Below are 17,890 nucleotides of genomic sequence, written 5' to 3'. Positions count from 1 at the left end.
GAGTCCTTGCTTGAGTACCCACATATTGCATTGACAGATTCAGCATCACCGACACTGTTAAGAATGGAAGAGCAAGTGCTGCAATAAATCTTCCTATACCATGGGTCTGGTCAGGGGTGCCCGTGCGCGGTTTTCAACAGCTCCTATTCAGCCTGATGTAATCTCCCTCTTCCAACACACCTGATTCTAATGTTTAGCTCATCAGCAAGCTCTGAGATGCAGGATAACGACCCTGATCATTTGAACTCCGGTTCCCCCCCACGTTACCAAAAACATGCACAGTGCTCTAACTGCTCTTTTGAACCACATGGTGTGACTGTGAGTGTGAATGGTCGATCATCTTTATGTGCCCTGTGATGGGTTGGCGACAAGTTCTAGGTGTAAACCTGCCTACTGTCCAAAGACAGCTGGGATAGGCTCCAGCGTGCCTGCAATACTCCTGAGGATAGGCGGTTAAGAAAATAAATGGATTGTGAAAGTAGAGTGGAATGTCAATCATTTAAGACAAGAGAAGAAATGCAATTATTGGCAAAGGCCATAAAGGGGTATATGATGACGTGTATGCCAGATTGGACAGTAAAAAATCTGAAAAAGATCTTTTTGAGATTGAGATGTGAAGTTTTATGCAGTAGATTAGGGTGATGCAGGATAGAGGCGGAAATGTTTTAAACCCTGCCACTGCAGTCACTAGTGACTAGTCACTAAAAAGGATGAATCATTGAAAGCCCGTCGGTTAGCATGAAGAAGCGCTGGTGACCATTTTCAAGGACCATGTGAATTGTTGCGGGAAGTATTGAGGAATCAAAATGGACTTGTGGAAGTGGAAGTAGATCCGGGACAGAAGTGAGTATTTGTGTGTGTGGTAATGTGGTGAAGGAGTTTGGAAACATCCAGAGGAGAGAGGGTGATAAGTATGCAGCTGGTGGGAAAGAAAGCAAGAGGAAGACTTGCAAGATGTTTGATGGATGTCGTAAGGGGAAGTGTGAGGGCAACTGGTGTTAGATCATGCATGCATGCATCCATCCATCCTTCCATTTTTTCATCCGTTTTATCCTCACAAGGGGGTGCTAGAGCCTATCACGGCTGTCTTCTGGCAGTAGGCAGGGTACACCCTGAATTAGTCAAACCCAGGGCACACTTAGACAAACCATACTCACACCTAGGGACAATTTAGAGCACAGGTGTCAAAGTCAGGGCCTGGGGGCCAAATCTGGCCCGCTACATCATTTTATTCGGCCCGTGAAAGCAGATCAAGCATGTCTGGTGCCAAGATGCTTGCTAAAGTCCGAAGCAAAATTTCAAATTGTCGCATGTAAGCCACAATAACAGTCATTATTCTTGACTTCAGATTTGAAAGGTAGTTCTTCATTAATTTGTTGGATTTGAATTTGGATTTGGATTTGCCTTTATTAGACTCGCACTGGATAAATTTACATTTCACAGCAGCAAAGTGATGAAAGGAATGAAAGTAGAAAAACAAATCATGAGCTGCTGGAAAGGCAGCCACTCTCGCGGCGCCATCCTGAAGTCAAAAGAACAAAAAAAAAAAAAACTAAATAACAAATAATATGACAGCACAAAGACACAGAGAGTCTTAAGCACTTACTGTACCCTCTTTCTGACATGAAGCAGTTCTAGATGAAAGAGAAGAGGATCAAAGTGTCTTTCACCCGTGGATCAGGGACATCATGGTTGTGCGTTCTGTATGTAATATGTGGCGGAGATCAAATATTCTAATGGTTTCCCCAAACTCCTAATGGCCCTTGAGAGAAAACTGTAACTACAACGTGGCCCGCGGCAAAGAAATAAGTTTGACACCCCTGATTTTGAGTATTCAATCACCTTGCCATGTAAGTTTTTGGAATGTAGGAGGAAACCGGTGTATCCTGAGAAAACCCCAGACAGGCACAGGGAGAATATGCAAATGCCACACAGGCAAGCCGGAGCTGGAATTGGACTGTGGGGTCGACACAAGGCTACTGTCCCGTATTTGCTCCAAGCACATTGTGTCTATTATCTTTTGAATGACTTATTCCTATACATGTACTTAGTTTATTCTTTATTAAAGGTTTTTGTTCTCATGATCAGCACATCTGTCAGATCTTCAGAAGACTGTGTTACGGCATGGCAGACCCGATATCCGAAATATTGACTCTCTTCCCACCTTCAAATCCAGCCTAAAAATGTTTAAAATCGTGTTCACATTTTCGTTTAATCAGCTCTTTTATTATTTATAATGTTTTTTTTTATTCTTTTATTGTTCAGGTGTTTATTGCTCCATTGTTGATACGCACAGTTTTTAATGCAGTGATCCATTGTTTTTGACCAGCAACCCTCCGTTTACAACACTGATGCGGCTAAAGTGGCATACGTTACCAGCTTGCTCTCCGGCCAGGCGGAGTCATGGGCGTTGGCCATCTGGGAGTCCAAACCCGAACTGCGATTTTCCTCCCCGGAATTTGTCACCGAGCTGCACCAGGTATTTCACCACCCGGTGAGAGAGAGGGAAGCGGAAGGGCAACTATCGGACTACTGCCAGGGCACCCGGTCGGCGGCTCAGTTCTCTGGTGCCTTCCGTATCTCGGCCGCCTCCAGCGGGTATGAAGACCGCGCCCTTTGGGGACTGTTTCGGCGCTGGCTGAACTTGTCGCTCAAGGATGAGTTAGCCACCCGCGATGAATGCGCCAGCCTCAACGATCTCATTAAGCTCACGCTTCGGCTCGACAACCGCCTGCGAGAGAGAGCCCGGGAACGCGGAGCCCAGAACAGCCACAATTCGCCGGCGGGAGACCGAGGGGCCGGAAACCGGACCAGCTCTCGAGGAGGGCACCCAGAAGCGGAGCACGAACCAACACAGCTGGGAGCCGGACGGGAGGGCCCGGCGAGGGAACCACTGTCGAGACTCCCCGGTGACTATAAGCTGTCCGTCGCTCACCCACAGCGGGCTCCAATTCTACCCAGAAGTAGACTTTCTAAGCAGATGTTGGTGCTGAGCGGCGAGGTCTACGGAGCCACCAAGGTTATCCCCATCAAGACCTTGGTGGACTCAGGGACTGACGGATGTTTTATTGACGCCCGCCTCACCTGCGAGTTGGAGTGTCCCATAGAGGAGCTGGATGCTAGCATATGGCTGCAGGACCTCGACGGTCGGCTTCTTGCTGAGCTGACGCTGATAACCGCCCCATTTAAGCTAAAATTATCGGGCAATCACGTTGAGCATCGCCATTTTTATCTCATGCCAAGCCAAAATGCACCGATAGTCCTCGGCCTTCAATGGCTATGAACGCACAATCCGGGCATCTAGTGGGAGGGACCGTCGATACAAGGCTGGAGCCCCTTCTGCTATGCGCACTGCCTCAGATCAGCCGCTGGCGGAAGCAACCTCTCCCAATGCGAGCCTACTGAGGTTATTTGCCTTAAGGGGGTTCGTTCCTGCTACCATGACTGCTGCAGAACAGACTCTGTGTCAAGGCCGAAAAATGCAAATTCCACATCCAGTCCTTCTCTTTCCTGGGTTTCATCGTTGAGCGGGGCCGACTCAGAGCGGAAACTGCCAAGACCAAAGCGGTGGTAGAGTGGCCGACGCCCGCTACGCGCAAGCAACTGCAACATTTTTTGGGGTTTCGTGAACTTCTACCGCCGCGTTATTCGTAATAACAGCCAGAAGACTCTACCCTGACGCCATTACCCTCCTCCAAAACCCTGTTTAGGTGGTCGGAAGAGGTGGACGCCGCCTTTTGTCTTCTTAAATGGGCCTTCACCAACCTCCATCACCTGGACCCCAACTCCGCTTTCACCGTGGAGGTGGACGCGTCAGATTCCGGAGTGGGAGCGGTGCTCTCTCAGCGCTCCCCAGTCGACCAGAGACTCCACCCTTGCGCCTTATTCTCCCGCCGCCTCAGTCCTGCGGAGGCTAACTACGACATGGGCAACCGGGAGCTTCTCGCAGTCGTGTGGGCCCTGCAGGCGTGGAGGCACTGGCTCGAGGGGAATGTTCGCACATCCCGTTAGACTGCAGGTGGTAGGCCATAATGCGGTTTACCTACACACCCAAGGACTGCGCCCTGGCCGACCAGAGCTCGGACACAAACTGGGGGCCTCTGTCCGAAGTGATGTCGGATGGCGTGCCGAAACGCGCGACCCAGGACGACAGAAATGCGCGTGCTCTATCTGCCGAGGTCGTGGAGGACAGGGGGACTGCTTCCGGCCACCTAATGGTCCGATCGACCATAGTGAGGAGATGTGTGCCACCCTGCGAAGGAGGGAGGGGCCCGACAAGATCCACATGGACGTGGTCAAATCTCCTGGCCGGAATTGGAAAAGTTTCCAGGCTTTCCCGGGTGTGCCTGTGGACTTTGGCGCACTGACATGCCACGCATGCAGCTGCCCACTTCCTGACGTCCTTTCGTAACCCAGGCCAGACAAACTTGGCAGTAGTTTGACTGACGCCCGGACGCCAGGGTGTGAGAGGGAATGAATTGAATCAAAAATTTGCCGACGCCACTCCTGCGGGACCACGGGACGAGTGCGACCCGTAGACACATCGTAGAAGAGAGCGGGACCCCCTTCACACAGTGCCATCTCCTCAACCCTCAGGAACGTGCCTGCTGCCTTGAGTTCGTGGATGTCCGGATCCTCAGATTGGGCGGTGGCCATCTTTGAAAAATCCACTCAGAGCAGGACTGAACATACTATCGCACGTGACAAGCAATCGTCCACAAGATTACATTTGCCGGCCACATGCTGAATGTCTGTTGTGAATTCGGAAATAGCCGCTAAATGCCGTTGCTGTCGGGCCGACCCCGGTTCAGTCACCTTTGACATGGCGAATGTTAGGGGTTTTTGATCTACGTAGGTGGTGAACCGGCGCCCCTCGAGGAGGAAACAAAAATGGCGCGTCGCAAGATAGAGTGCGAACAACTCTCTGTCGAAAATACTATACTTGCGTTTGTTATCTTGCAGCTTCCGACTGAAAAAATGCAAGGGGCTGCCATTCGTTCTCCACAAGCTGCTCAACCACCGCCCCTTCGGCAACATCAGACGCATTGGTAGTCAAGGCCACCTGTGCAGTTGAGATCGGGTGGACCAGAAGAGTTACACCCGCGAGAGCTTCCTTGGCTCGTTGAAAGGACTGTGCTCGTTGCGGGGCCCACTCGACGGGGTGGTTAGCCTTCCTTTTTCTCAAGGCGCCGTAGAGGGGTTGTAGGAGGTCGGCTGCGTGAGGAAGAAACCAGTTGTAAAAATTGATCATTCCCAAAAACTCCTGCAGAGCCTTAACTGTGGCCGGGCGGGGGAAATCCACCACTGCCTGCACTTTGACGGGTAAGGGGATGGCAACCTGTGGAGAAATGCGGTGCCCCAAGAAATAGATCTCGGGCAAACCAAATCGGCACTTCACAAGGTTAACAATAAGGCCGTGAAAATCAAGACGCTTGAAAACCATCTTTAAGTGTGACAGATGTTCCTCTGGTGAAGGGCTGGCCACAAGAATGTCATCGAGGTAGACAAACACAAAATCGAGGCCTCACAAGACTGAGTGCATCAGTCTTTGAAAGGTCTGTGCCGCCCCCTTTAGGCTAAAAGGCATGCGGAGGAATTCAAAGAGACCAAAAGGTGTTATTACTGCAGTTTTTGGCACATCCTCTGCCCGTACCGGCACCTGATGATAACCGCGAACTAGATCTACTTTAGAAAAGATCACGGCGCCGGCCAAACGTGCGGAAACGTCTTGGGTGTGCAGAATGGGGTAACGGTCATTCGTGGTGATATTATTAAGCCGACGAAAATAACCGCACGGCCGCCAAGAACCGTCACTTTTGGGCACCATGTATAATGGTGAGGCCCACGGGCTCTTGGAACGCCTCACAATTCCCAAGCGCTCCATCGTCGCGAACTCCCCTTTCGCAATTGCCAATTTTGCCGCGTCGAGGCGACGAGCGAGGGCAAATACTGGTGGGACAAGCGTGGGAATAAAATGCACTACGCCGTGTTTTGTATCGGCATTGGAAAAGGCGGGTGTGGTTAACGACAGGATAATCGGTCAGCAGGCGTTCATAAACGTTACCTGACGTTAAATAATTTGCATGCGTTAACGCTCCGAGCCCTCCAGCCTCACACGGAAAAGTGGCGAAAGAGATGGTGTCAATCAAACGACGGTTAGCAATGTCCACAAGCAGTCCATGAGCGCATAAAAACTCTGTGCCGATTATCGGAACTGTAATCGAGTCTACGATAAAGTCCCACTCGAATTTCCGTTCGTGGAAACACAAGTCACCGGCCTAGAGCCAAAGTTGCCGATGGGCGAGCCGTTAGCTGCGCACAGGGGAGGCCCGCATCCACCTGCCGTCTTGTCCGCGGCTGTGGGCGTCAGCTGGCTTACTTGTGCCCCGCTGTGCACAAGAAAACGTCTGCCTGACGAGGAGTCGGTGATGAAAAGCAGCTCGCTTTCACTGCCGGCGCAAACGGCTGCTACTGGGTGCCGACGTTGGGAATTTCCCGGAGCCTTGTGGCGGCAGGGGGGGACGCAGCGTCGAGCCTTGGCGCCAAACCGCTGATGGAAGAAACAGGTGGTCTTCCCACGCGTCTTCTCCGATACCACTCCAGCCCCGACGGTCGGATCGATGGTCGATGCCTCTTCACCGAGGGGTTCGGCCGTCACGCTTTGCACGGCGAACCGCCGTGTCGCCAGAAGCAATCGATCCGCTTTTTCAGCCAAACCTTGATAATCGCCGGTGGCTAAGCACGTCGAGTTAGCTAGCACGGCGCGCGCTGAGGCTGGTAGCTGACGGAGGAATAGATGGGGAAAAAGGCCTCATCCGAACTTAAGAGCGACAGCATATTGTCCATGAGATCCACTGCTGTTCCTTCGCCGAGTCCCGGAAGGGAAAGAAGCCTGTCTGCTCACTCAGAGGCCGATAACGTGAACCTTCTGATCAACAGGTATTTGAGCGCGTTGTACTTCCCATATCGTGGAGCTGCACGCAAGAGAGGCAGCACACGACGGGTAGTCTGCTCGTTGAGAGACGCCACGACCAGGTAATATTTCGGCTCATCCGCCGTGATGCGTCGTAGGTGGAAAAGTGCTTCCACATGCTGGAACCACGAAACCGGATCTCTGTGCCAGAACTTGGACAGTCTCGCGGCTGATGCGGTGTCTGCGAGTTGGAGCGTTGGTCGTGATGACATGGCCGAGGAAGATGCCTCTTCGTCGGTTGACAGAAACATTTTAAATGCCGCGGTCACCAGTGTAGCCGTTGAGGAAGGAGCACACAGGATTGGACAAAGACGTGTTTATTCCAACGGTTAACAAGTGGATCTCAGCCAAACAGAAAATGCAGTGAAATATGTGATATGAACCCGCCCCTTCCCATGCACCTGCTGGGTGAGATGCAATTTGTCAAACACAACCTCCTGCTCCCTCCTGCCTGCTTTTTGGGATCCGTACCCGCCATCACCACCTTGCAAAATGTGACAAAAACACAGGCATGGGAAGAGTTCGGTGAGGCCATGGAAGCCAACTTCCGGGCCGCTTCGAGGAAATTCTGGTCCACCATCCAGCATTTCAGGAGGGGAAAAGCAGTGCACCACTAACACTGTGCACAGTGAGGATGGGGCGCTACTGACCTCGACTCGAGACGTTGTGAACCGGTCTGCAGAGTACTTCGAAGACCTCCTCAACTCCACCAACACGCCTTCCTTGGAGGAAGCAGTGTCTGGGGACTCCGAGGTGGGCTCTCCGATCTCTGTGGCGGAGGTCACCGAAGTGGTTAAAAAGCTCATCGGTGGAAAGGTCCCAGGGGTGGATAAGATCAGTCCAGACTTCCTAAAGGCTCTGGATGTTGTGGGGCTGACTTGGCTGACACGCCTCTGCAACATTGCGTGGTCATCGGGGAAAGTACCTCTGGATTGGCAGACCGGGGTTGTGGTCCCCCTTTTTAAAAAGGGGGACCGGAGGGTGTGTTCCAACTACAGAGGGATCACACTCCTCAGCTTCCCTGGAAAGGTCGATTCAGGGTTTCTAGAGGGGCGGGTCCGTCAGAAAGTCGGGCCTCAGATTGAGAAGGAACAGTGTGGTTTTCGTCCCGACCGCAGAACAGTGGACCAGCTCTACAACCTTAGCAGGGTCCTCGGCGGTGCATGGGAATTTGCCCAATCAGTCTACATGTGCTTTGTGAACTTGGAGAAAGCGTTTGACCGTGTACGTCGTGGAGGGTGCTTCGGGAGTATGGGGTACAGGAACGCCTGATACGGGCCGTTCCGTCCCTATGCGACCGATGTCAGAGTCTGGTTTGCATTGCCGGCAATAAGTCGGAATCGTTTCCAGTGAGGGTTGGGCTCCGCCAAGGCTGCCCTTTGTCACCGATTCTGTTCATAACTATTATGGACAGAATTCCTAGGCGCAGCCGAAGCGTTGAAGGTTTCCGTTTTGGTGGCCTCAGTATAGCATCTCTGCTTTTTGCCGATGATGTGGTACTGTTGGGGCCTTCAAGTGGAGCTCTCCAACTCTCTCTGAAGCGTTTCGCAGCCAAATGTAAAGCGGCTGGGCTGGAATCATCACATCCAGATCTGAGACAATGGTTCTCAGTCGGAAAAGGGTGGAGTGTCGGGGAGGAGATTTTGCCTCAAGTGGAGGAGTTTAAGTATCTGGGTCTTGTTCATGAATGAGGGTGTAAGGGAGCGAGAGGTCGACAGGCAGATCGGTGCGGTGTCTGCTGTGATGCGGACTTTGTACCGATCTGTCGTGGTGAAGAAGGATCTGAGCCAAAAAGCAAAGCTCTCAATCTACCGGTCGATCTACGTCCCAACCCTCATCTATGGTCACAAGCTATGGGTTGTGTCCGAAAGAACGAGATCCCGGATGCAAGCAGCCGAAATGAGCTTTCTCCGTAGGGTGTCCGGGGTCTCCCTTCGAGATAAGGTGAGAAGCTCAGTCATCCGGGAGGGGCTCAAAGTCGAGCCGCTTCTCCTCCACATTGAGAGGAGCCAGATGAGGTGGCTCGGGCATCTGATTAGGATGCCCCCAGGATGCCTCCCTGGCCGGAGACCCGGGGACGACCCAGAACACGCTGGAGAGACTATGTCTGCCGGCTCGCATGGGAACGCCTCGGGATCCGCCAGGACGAGCTAGAATAAGTGGCTGGGGAGAGGGAAGTCTGGGCTTCCCTACTGAAGCTGCTGCCCCCGCGACCCGACCCCGGATAAGCGACAGAAGATGGATGGATGGATGGATGGATGGATGGATGGATGGATGGATGGATGGATGGATGGATGGATAATAAAGTCGTTTTATTTACCTTTGTGATGGTCGATGTTGTTGCCTCTTGATGCCTTTTGCCTCTTGAGTGAAGTTGGCGTGCTTTCTCGGTGATAATACCCTCACTCACACGGTCCCCTGCTAGCTGCTTTTCATTAATCCATATAAACAGAAACACAGTGCGGTCTTTTTCGGTCCCATAATAGCAAAAGTACTCCACTCAATAGCAGACCCCGTCTGCACTCAAAGCAGGTGTGGAAAACTAGTCCGCCAGCCATCGTGGTGGTGTTCGACCGTGTGGTTTGGTGTTCTTCCACCGAAAACTAGTCCGCCAGCCAACGTGGCGCTCCGTGTGGTTTGGTTCGTTTGCCAAAAAGTAGTTTGGATGCCAAGATTATATTCTCGCGAGTTTAACATTCGTAAGGGGAAAAGTTCGTGAGCTAAAGCATTCGTAAACCGAGGTATCACTGTAGATGGATTTCTGGTTTTAATATAAGAAATCAAGAACAATGGACTGTTTGACGTACCATCGCAATTTTTACATTACTTGTGACAATTTGAACTTTTTGTTCAGTATTGAGTAAGGATCTAAGAAGTTGATATGCTTGAATTGCTTTTGCGGCCGACAAAATAGTTTGACTTTGACACCGGTGAGATGGTGACCATGGTGCGATGGTGACCATGGTGAGATTCGAGTAGCAAGAGGACGGTTTGCGGGGTGTGGTGTTTCTATAGGTTCGGATCAATCAGTTCATGTCTCGGAGTGGATAAGTGGAATAATCAGGCCGAGGAGGAACACAACAAGCACTAGCTCTCACCTGTTTTTCCAAATCATCTTGACAGGCAAACTACAGACTTAGATCAATGCATTCAAATCTAATGACTCACTGACATACAAGGCTAACTTCCTGAAAGATAGCAGAGCATTGTTGACAACAGTTTTAATTATGTATGAATGTGGCAATTATTTATCTTTCAGCGCATTGAATTAACACGTCATTTGACATGGGATGTAACTTTTGTACGACGTTCAACAAAGGTATAAAACAGCTGCCATTTATCATCTGCCATTCATCACGTGTCGAGAGAGCAACGGTAAGTTTCCCTTCTCATTTTTTTTCATTCTGATTTTTATTTTCAACACATGGTCATATACGAACCACGCAAATCCAAATCATTAGAAAACATGACAAGTCATTGTATCATCGCACAGATGGCTCGTCTTCACCTGCTGGTCGCCCTTTGTGGGATCGTTGCACTAAGCCAAGCTGTAAGTGAAAATAGGACCCCACAACACTCTTTGAAGTTGCGCTCCCCAAACTGAACATTGTGCTTTTTTTCTTTGTCACCTTCGCAGGGCCGTCCTTCGAAATTAGACAGTAGGTAGCTGTGATCGAAACCGTTCACGTGTCGCAACAGAATCATTTGATGCCTAATATTTATGTTACAGATAATCATTGCCCAAAAGGTTGGATTCGGTTGGAGAAGACCTGTTACATCTTTGAAAGCCAGCCCAGGACATTTGCAGATGCAGAGGTGCAGAAGACTTTTGCAGAGTAGTTGTGTATATAGTTTACTGCTATTGTAATACCCACCAATGTGTAAATTCATTTGTAAATAAAACTAGCACAATTATTTTTTTCCTGCTTCTCATTAACCCCCCTGTCCCTTTCCAACCTCCTTCCTTCAGAGCATCTGCAACACTCTTGGCGGTAATCTGGCCTCAATCTCCAATAACATGGAAAATGCATTTGTTGCTGGGCTGATTCTGGAATCAGATGGTGCTGGCCCAGCCACCTGGATTGGACTGAATGATGCAATTCTGGTGAGAAGCTGAACAGTACAACATTTCTGATTGCATCAAGTCACTGTGGTTCACAGACGATGGTTTTGCCACATTGAAAATGAACGCTTGCTTCGATGTCAATCCATTCGGACGGCATTGCATCCTCAATAATGACCAAATATTTGCTCCATGATGTTGGCTCAGTTTTACGATGAGATTCCTGTCTGAAATATCTTACAGGAAGGCGATTTTATATGGACGGATGGCGAGGACTTTAAGTTCGAAAACTTTGGCGGTGGCCAGCCTGACAACGCTGGTGGAAATGAAGACTGTGTGGAGATTCGACAGGGTTTGTATGCTTAAGAATATTTTGGAAGGAGAATACTGTTGTCCTGATGGGTCATAAAATGCCTTCATCTTGCAATGAGGTCAACCCATGTTTATTTCATACAAGTATGTGTTACCTTTTCCGTGAATGTGGCGCACTGACCCCATGTTTGTGTTTTCGCTTGCAGATTCAGCATGGAATGACCTTTCATGCACCATTTCGCGTCCCTATGTTTGCGCCAGACCTGTGGACAAAAAAGACTGCCATTAATCAGCCCTCTCTGCTTCCATTTTTCATTGATGATACTGTAGTCTTTCCTTCATCACACAACCTTTGAGACACCATCTATGATGTCGTTCAATGTTGCTTTGCCGGGTAATTCATTGCTGAATGATTCAACAGGTTCTTTTCAATAAATGAAATTCATTTTTTTCCAAGCATACCAATATGTTGGAATGTTATTCCTTTCCCTTTGTGCTAATTTTAGCATTTAATGCTTTCTCACTCAATGGTGGTTGAATGAGAAAGAACCAATTGCTTTCTTTTGTCATTTGATCTAATTGGGACAGCTCGGCTGCTTTCCCCATTCACACCATGAACCGTGTCATCTTTTTTCACAATGGCAACACACACTTACTTTGAACTGGCGGGGTGGACATCTGCAATGGGCAATTCATTTAGGAACAAACTTACATGAGAAACACAAAAGGCTTGCCGAGTGCCAAGTCATCCTGCAAAAGTCCCCCTTGTTTGATATTGTGATATTGTCAATAAAATGCGACGTGTACAGATGTGTTATATGTTGTTTGATAATTAGGAAATAAACACTTTCAACAAAAATATGACTGTCACGTTCCGGCGGCGACAGTGGCAGCTGGCGAGCAGGAACGTGTGGTATAGGCGGTGGATCGTAGAGCAGGACAGAGGCGTGGGTACCGGCAAAGGATTTATTAACATAAAGCGCGGGTCCGAAAATACGCGGACCCGGTAAAAACTCGTGAAACAAACTCAAAATGACAACTGACAATGTTAGTGGGTGAGTGGCGGCAATCCACCCAACCACACTAACCAAGAAAATAAAGTGGCACACGGGGGTGCAAAACAACCTACGACGCGGTGCAAACAACAAACGCGTTCGTGGCTAAAATCATTCCTCGGGCGAAGCAAATAATGTACTGGTAACAAGTTCCACGTACTAGCTTGGCATAAGGCGAAGTATCTTCCGACGCTGGGTGGATGCCAGCGTCGGGTTTAAATGTCCACAGTTAATGAGGAGGGAATTGACAGCAGCTGGCGAGCGGCGGGAACGGAGGCCCCGCCCCGCTGTCAACTGGCTCATGACAGTACCCCCCCCTCAACGGACGCCTCCTGGCGGCCCACCTGGTTTCGACGGGTGAGCCTCGTGGAAGTCTCTCAGGAGCGACGGGTCCAGAATCCAGGTTCGCGGAACCCATTGACGGTCCTCCGGTCCGTAACCCTCCCAGTCGACCAGGTACTGGATGCCCTTTCCCCTGCGGCGTGAATCCAGGATCTCCCGCACTGCGTATGCCGGTCCTCCATCCACCATCCGCGGGGGGGGGGGGGGGTTGGGCAAGAGGGGGGGCCAAGGGGCTGGACTCCACCGGTTTGATGAGAGATACATGGAAAACCGGGTGGATCTTCATGGAGGCGGGCAGCCGAAGTCGGACCGCGACCGGGTTAATGATGGCCTCCACAGTGAAGGGGCCCGCGAAACGCGGACCCAATTTGGGGGTTGTCCCGGCCAGCCGTAGGTCCCTTGTGGACAACCAGACCTTCTGGCCCACCTGGTAGGCTGGCGCGGAACGGCGACGGCGATCCGCGACCCTTTGGTTCCGGACTGCCGTGCGTGATAGGGCTGCCCTGGTCTCCCTCCATACCCGATGGGCCCGCCGAAGATGGTGTTGTATCGACGGGACCTCCACCTCCCCTTCCTGTGTGGGAAAGAGCGGCGGCTGGTAGCCATAAGCCGACATAAACGGTGACCGACCTGTGGCTGAGGAGACCAGGGTGTTGTGGGCATATTCCACCCACGGGAGATGGATGGACCAGGCCGAGGGACGATGAAGGCATACGCAGCGCAGGGCCGCCTCCAGGTCCTGGTTCTTCCGCTCGGTCTGGCCGTTGGACTGTGGATGGTAACCGGAGGACAGGCTGGCCGACGCCCCCATGGACCTGCAGAAACGCTTCCAGACCCGGGATACGAACTGGGGCCCTCGGTCCGACACGATGTCAGTGGGGATCCCGTGGAGACGGACGACGTGTTTGACCAATAGTGTCGCCGTCTCAATGGCGGACGGTAACTTGGTCAACGGCACGAAGTGTGCCGACTTAGAAAACCGGTCCACTATTCTGAGAATGACCGTCTTACCACGGGATGGGGGGAGGCCGGTGATAAAATCCACTGATATGTGGGACCAAGGGCGCGGGGGAACAGGTAGGGGGCGGAGCAGTCCTGCCGGAGGCTGATGGGAGACCTTGCCACAGGCGCACTCCGGGCAGGCTTTAACAAAGTCCGCCACGTCGTCGCGGAGCCGCGGCCACCAGAATCGCTGGGAGACGAGGTGCTCGGTGCGGCTCACCCCTGGGTGACACGCCACCTTGGATGCGTGCCCCCACTGGAGCACCTCCGAGCGCAGCGACTGGGGAACGAACAGTCTGCCTGTGGGACACTTATCGGGAGTCGGGGTACCTTTTAATGATTCCATGACCCTCCGTTCGACCTCCCACTGGAGCGCCCCCATGATCTGGCGGCCGGGCAGGATGGGTTCCGCAAGGTCTTCCTTGTCTGCTGGCTCGTGGATCCGCGAGAGGGCGTCGGGCTTGGTGTTCTTTGTTCCTGGACAGTAGGTTAGGGTGAAGGAGAAGCGTGTTAAGAAGAGCGCCCACCGTGCCTGGCGTGCGTTCAGCCTCTTGGCGGCCCGGATGACCGCCAAGTTCTTATGGTCCGTAAGCACGGTGAACGGCTCCTTCGCCCCTTCGAGCCAGTGCCTCCACTCCTGAAGAGCCAATACGACGGCGAGCAGCTCCCTGTTGCCCACGTCGTAGTTGGCTTCGGCGGAGCTGAGGCGGCGGGAGAAGAAGGCGCAGGGGTGGAGCTGCTGGTCGACTGAGGAGCGTTGGGAGAGTACTGCCCCAACGCCTGAGTCCGAGGCGTCTACCTCCACAATGAACGCGCCGTTGGGGTCTGGATGGCGGAGAACTGGGGGGTGAGAGAAAGCCTCTCTCAGCAGCCGGAACGCGGCGTCCGCTTCTCTCGTCCACCTGAACGGGGTCTTAGTGGAGGTGAGTTGGGTGAGGGGGAGGGCTTTCCGGCTGTAGTCCCGGATGAAGCGGCGGTAGAAGTTGGCGAACCCCAGGAAGCGTTGTAACTGCTTGCGAGAGGTGGGTGTGGGCCATTCTACTACCGCTTCGGTCTTGGCTGGGTCAGCCCGGATCTGCCCCCGCTCCACGATGAAGCCCAGGAAGGATAAGGAGGAGGTGTGGAATTCACACTTCTCGGCTTTGACGTATAGTCGATTCTGCAGCAGCCGCTGCAGAACTAGCCGGACGTGCTGGCGATGTGCCTCAAGGGACTCTGAAAAAATTAAAATGTCGTCCAAATACACAAAACAGAAAATATTCAGAAAATCCCTCAAGACATCATTAATAAGGTTCTGGAACACAGCGGGTGCATTGGTGAGACCAAACGGCATCACCAAGTACTCGAAGTGTCCCAGAGGTGTCTTAAATGCGGTCTTCCATTCATCCCCCTCTTTGACCCGAACAAGATGATAAGCGCTCCGGAGGTCCAGTCTAGTGAAGATGGTCGCGGCCTGGAGGGACGCGAAGGCGGAGTCAATCAGTGGGAGCGGGTATTTGTTCTTTATAGTTATTTCGTTGAGTCCCCGATAGTCCACGCACGGACGCAACGATTTATCCTTTTTAGTGATAAAAAAGAACCCCGCTCCCAGAGGTGACCGTGATGGCCGAATGAGCCCGGCCGCGAGCGAAGAGTCAATGTAGTCCCGGAGAGCCTGTTGTTCGGGTTGGGAGACGTTGTACAGACGAGAACTGGGAAACGGAGCGTTGGGCTGAATGTCAATGGCGCAATCATAGGGACGGTGCGGTGGTAACGACAGGGCGCGGTCCTTGCTGAACGCCTGTCGTAAGTCGTGGTAACAGGGCGGCACCCCCTCTAGGCTAATCTCCTCCCTAGGGTAGCTGTGAGATGGTGCCGGCCCACCCGCGGCTGACCGGAGGCAGTGAGCGTAGCAGAGGGGGCTCCACCCCTGAATGGTAGGTCCGTCCCACGAAATGGCCGGATTGTGGGTCCCCAGCCAAGGTAACCCGAGCACGATGGGAACCGAGCGTGAACGCATCACGAAAAACCGCCGGTTTTCCACGTGATTGCCCGAGAGTACGAGTCGAAGCGGCACGGTTTCTTGCGTAACCTCGGCGAGTAACCGACCGTCGAGATCGAGTATGCTCCGACTCGCCCCCAGCTGAACAACCCGACACCCCAACGCCGACACGACGCGCGGGTCTATAAAACAGCCGTCGGCCCCCGAGTCCACTAAGGCCCGAACGGACATTGTCCTGGTGGGACCGTGTATAACGGCATCCAGCTCCAGTCTCCGCGACGTGAACCCCCCCGCGGACCTTAAGGGAACCCATTGCTTGTGTGGACGGGGTAACGTACAGTCACTGGGGGTCTTTCCGGGAAGCCCCCAACTGGGACAGTCCGGGGCTCGATGACCCAACTTGCCGCAGAGCTGGCATGCCGGGCCGGTGTTGCGTCGCTCCGGCGCCCGCTCAACGGCCCTTTCGACCCCCATCTCCATCGGCTCCACGGCCGCGTGCCCCCCACGCGGAAAGGTCCGGGCACCCCCTCGGGTCCCTGCTGGCGGCTCAAGATTTGCCTGGGCAGCCCGCTCCCGGGCCCTGTCTCGCATCCGGTTGTCCAGCTGCAGCGTGAGGGAGATCAGCTCGCGAAGGCTGGAGCACTCGTCGCGGGTAGCCAGCTCGTCTTTCAACGCCGCGCTGAGCCCGCGCCGAAACATCCCTCGCAGCGCACGGTCGCCGTACCCGCTGGCGGCAGCCAGGACGCGGAAGGCGACGGAATACTCCGCCGCCGATCGGCTACCCTGCTGGCAGATCCACAGCTGGGACTCCGCTGCCTGCCCACTCACCGGGAGATGGAAAACCTGCCGTAACTCGGCGACGAAGTCCGGGAAGGAGGCTCGGAGCTCCGGCCGAGATTCCCAGACGGCCAACGCCCAAGCGGCTGCGGGTCCGGCAAGCAGGCTGGTGACGTAAGCCACTTTGGCCGCGTCCGTGGTGTATACGGAGGGTTGCTGGTCGAAAACTATGGAGCACTGCAGCAGGAATTGCGCGCAGCGCCCGGGCTCCCCTCCGTAACGGGTGGGATGTGGGATGTTGGGTTCGCGGCTCAAAGTTTGGGGAGGGACGGCCCCCGCGACGAAGGCGCCGCTGGCCTCAAGTCTATCTACCCGTTGGGCTAACCGGGTGATGTCGCGGCGGATCTCCGCGATGGCGGGCACCACTTGGCCGAGCTGCTCCGCCTGCTGAGCGAGGACGGAGAAGATTCGGTTACTGTCCACAGGATCCATGTTGGTCGGAAGATTCTGTCACGTTCCGGCGGCGACAGTGGCAGCTGGCGAGCAGGAACGTGTGGTATAGGCGGTGGATCGTAGAGCAGGACAGAGGCGTGGGTACCGGCAAAGGATTTATTAACATAAAGCGCGGGTCCGAAAATACGCGGACCCGGTAAAAACTCGTGAAACAAACTCAAAATGACAACTGACAATGTTAGTGGGTGAGTGGCGGCAATCCACCCAACCACACTAACCAAGAAAATAAAGTGGCACACGGGGGTGCAAAACAACCTACGACGCGGTGCAAACAACAAACGCGTTCGTGGCTAAAATCATTCCTCGGGCGAAGCAAATAATGTACTGGTAACAAGTTCCACGTACTAGCTTGGCATAAGGCGAAGTATCTTCCGACGCTGGGTGGATGCCAGCGTCGGGTTTAAATGTCCACAGTTAATGAGGAGGGAATTGACAGCAGCTGGCGAGCGGCGGGAACGGAGGCCCCGCCCCGCTGTCAACTGGCTCATGACAATGACAGCTTTACATATTCAAAATTCTCATGTTAATTGTGTGCATCAACCATCAACTCATATAATTTAAATAAAAATTAAAAATTACAGTTCAAGGACATTTTGTTGATCAAGAAAATACACAAGCAGGGAGCCTGTGATGTTGAGAATTTCACACACACACACACACACACACACACACACACACACACACACACACACACACACACACACGCACGCACGCACACGGACACGCACACGCACACGCACATGCACGAACACATGCACGCACAGACACATGCATAGACAGTCAACTACATTGTACATTCACACCACGGCCATTATAAGAGAAGCAGATCTCCACTGATACTACACATTGTGTGGATGACCCTTGATGATTTA

The 17,890-nt window shown here is 52.8% G+C and overlaps 2 protein-coding genes across 2 annotated transcripts; both read left to right on the top strand.

Moving 5' to 3' along the window:
* Positions 1–100: 100 nt before the first annotated feature.
* On the top strand, positions 101–7,233 carry LOC148903185 (uncharacterized). The gene is made up of 3 exons (XM_089007948.1): positions 101–109; positions 2,330–2,909; positions 3,711–7,233. The coding sequence occupies exons 1-3, from the start codon at positions 101–103 to the stop codon at positions 4,409–4,411; spliced, it is 1,290 nt and encodes a 429-aa protein (XP_088864074.1). The 3' UTR covers positions 4,412–7,233.
* A 3,000-nt stretch (positions 7,234–10,233) lies between these two features.
* LOC148903184 (galactose-specific lectin nattectin-like) lies at positions 10,234–11,809 on the top strand. The gene is made up of 7 exons (XM_088997656.1): positions 10,234–10,348; positions 10,467–10,523; positions 10,611–10,632; positions 10,704–10,789; positions 10,944–11,078; positions 11,280–11,388; positions 11,555–11,809. Exons 1-7 carry the CDS (start codon positions 10,259–10,261, stop codon positions 11,635–11,637), a joined length of 582 nt encoding a protein of 193 aa, XP_088853782.1. The 5' UTR covers positions 10,234–10,258; the 3' UTR covers positions 11,638–11,809.
* The last annotated feature ends 6,081 nt before the right edge of the window (positions 11,810–17,890 follow it).

This window comes from Hippocampus bargibanti, linkage group LG01 (assembly GCF_051943395.1).
Source record: "Hippocampus bargibanti isolate YZ-2025 linkage group LG01, ASM5194339v1, whole genome shotgun sequence".
Lineage (NCBI taxonomy): Eukaryota > Metazoa > Chordata > Actinopteri > Syngnathiformes > Syngnathidae > Hippocampus > Hippocampus bargibanti.
The sequence above is the reverse complement of the archived record's forward strand: the minus strand, read 5'-3'. Positions and strand labels throughout refer to the sequence as shown.

What these genes read in the sequence shown, in the direction of transcription:
- LOC148903185 (XM_089007948.1), top strand. An exon ending in ACCACTGTCGAGACTCCCCG is followed by an intron (nt 2,910 to 3,710) that starts GTGACTATAAGC and finishes AACCCTGTTTAG; the next exon opens with GTGGTCGGAAGAGGTGGACG.
- LOC148903184 (XM_088997656.1), top strand. Translation starts at nt 10,259, where the DNA reads ATGGGATGTAACTTTTGTACGACGTTCAACAAAGGTATAAAACAGCTG. An exon ending in GGACATTTGCAGATGCAGAG is followed by an intron (nt 10,790 to 10,943) that starts GTGCAGAAGACT and finishes TCCTTCCTTCAG; the next exon opens with AGCATCTGCAACACTCTTGG. An exon ending in CTGTGTGGAGATTCGACAGG is followed by an intron (nt 11,389 to 11,554) that starts GTTTGTATGCTT and finishes TTTCGCTTGCAG; the next exon opens with ATTCAGCATGGAATGACCTT.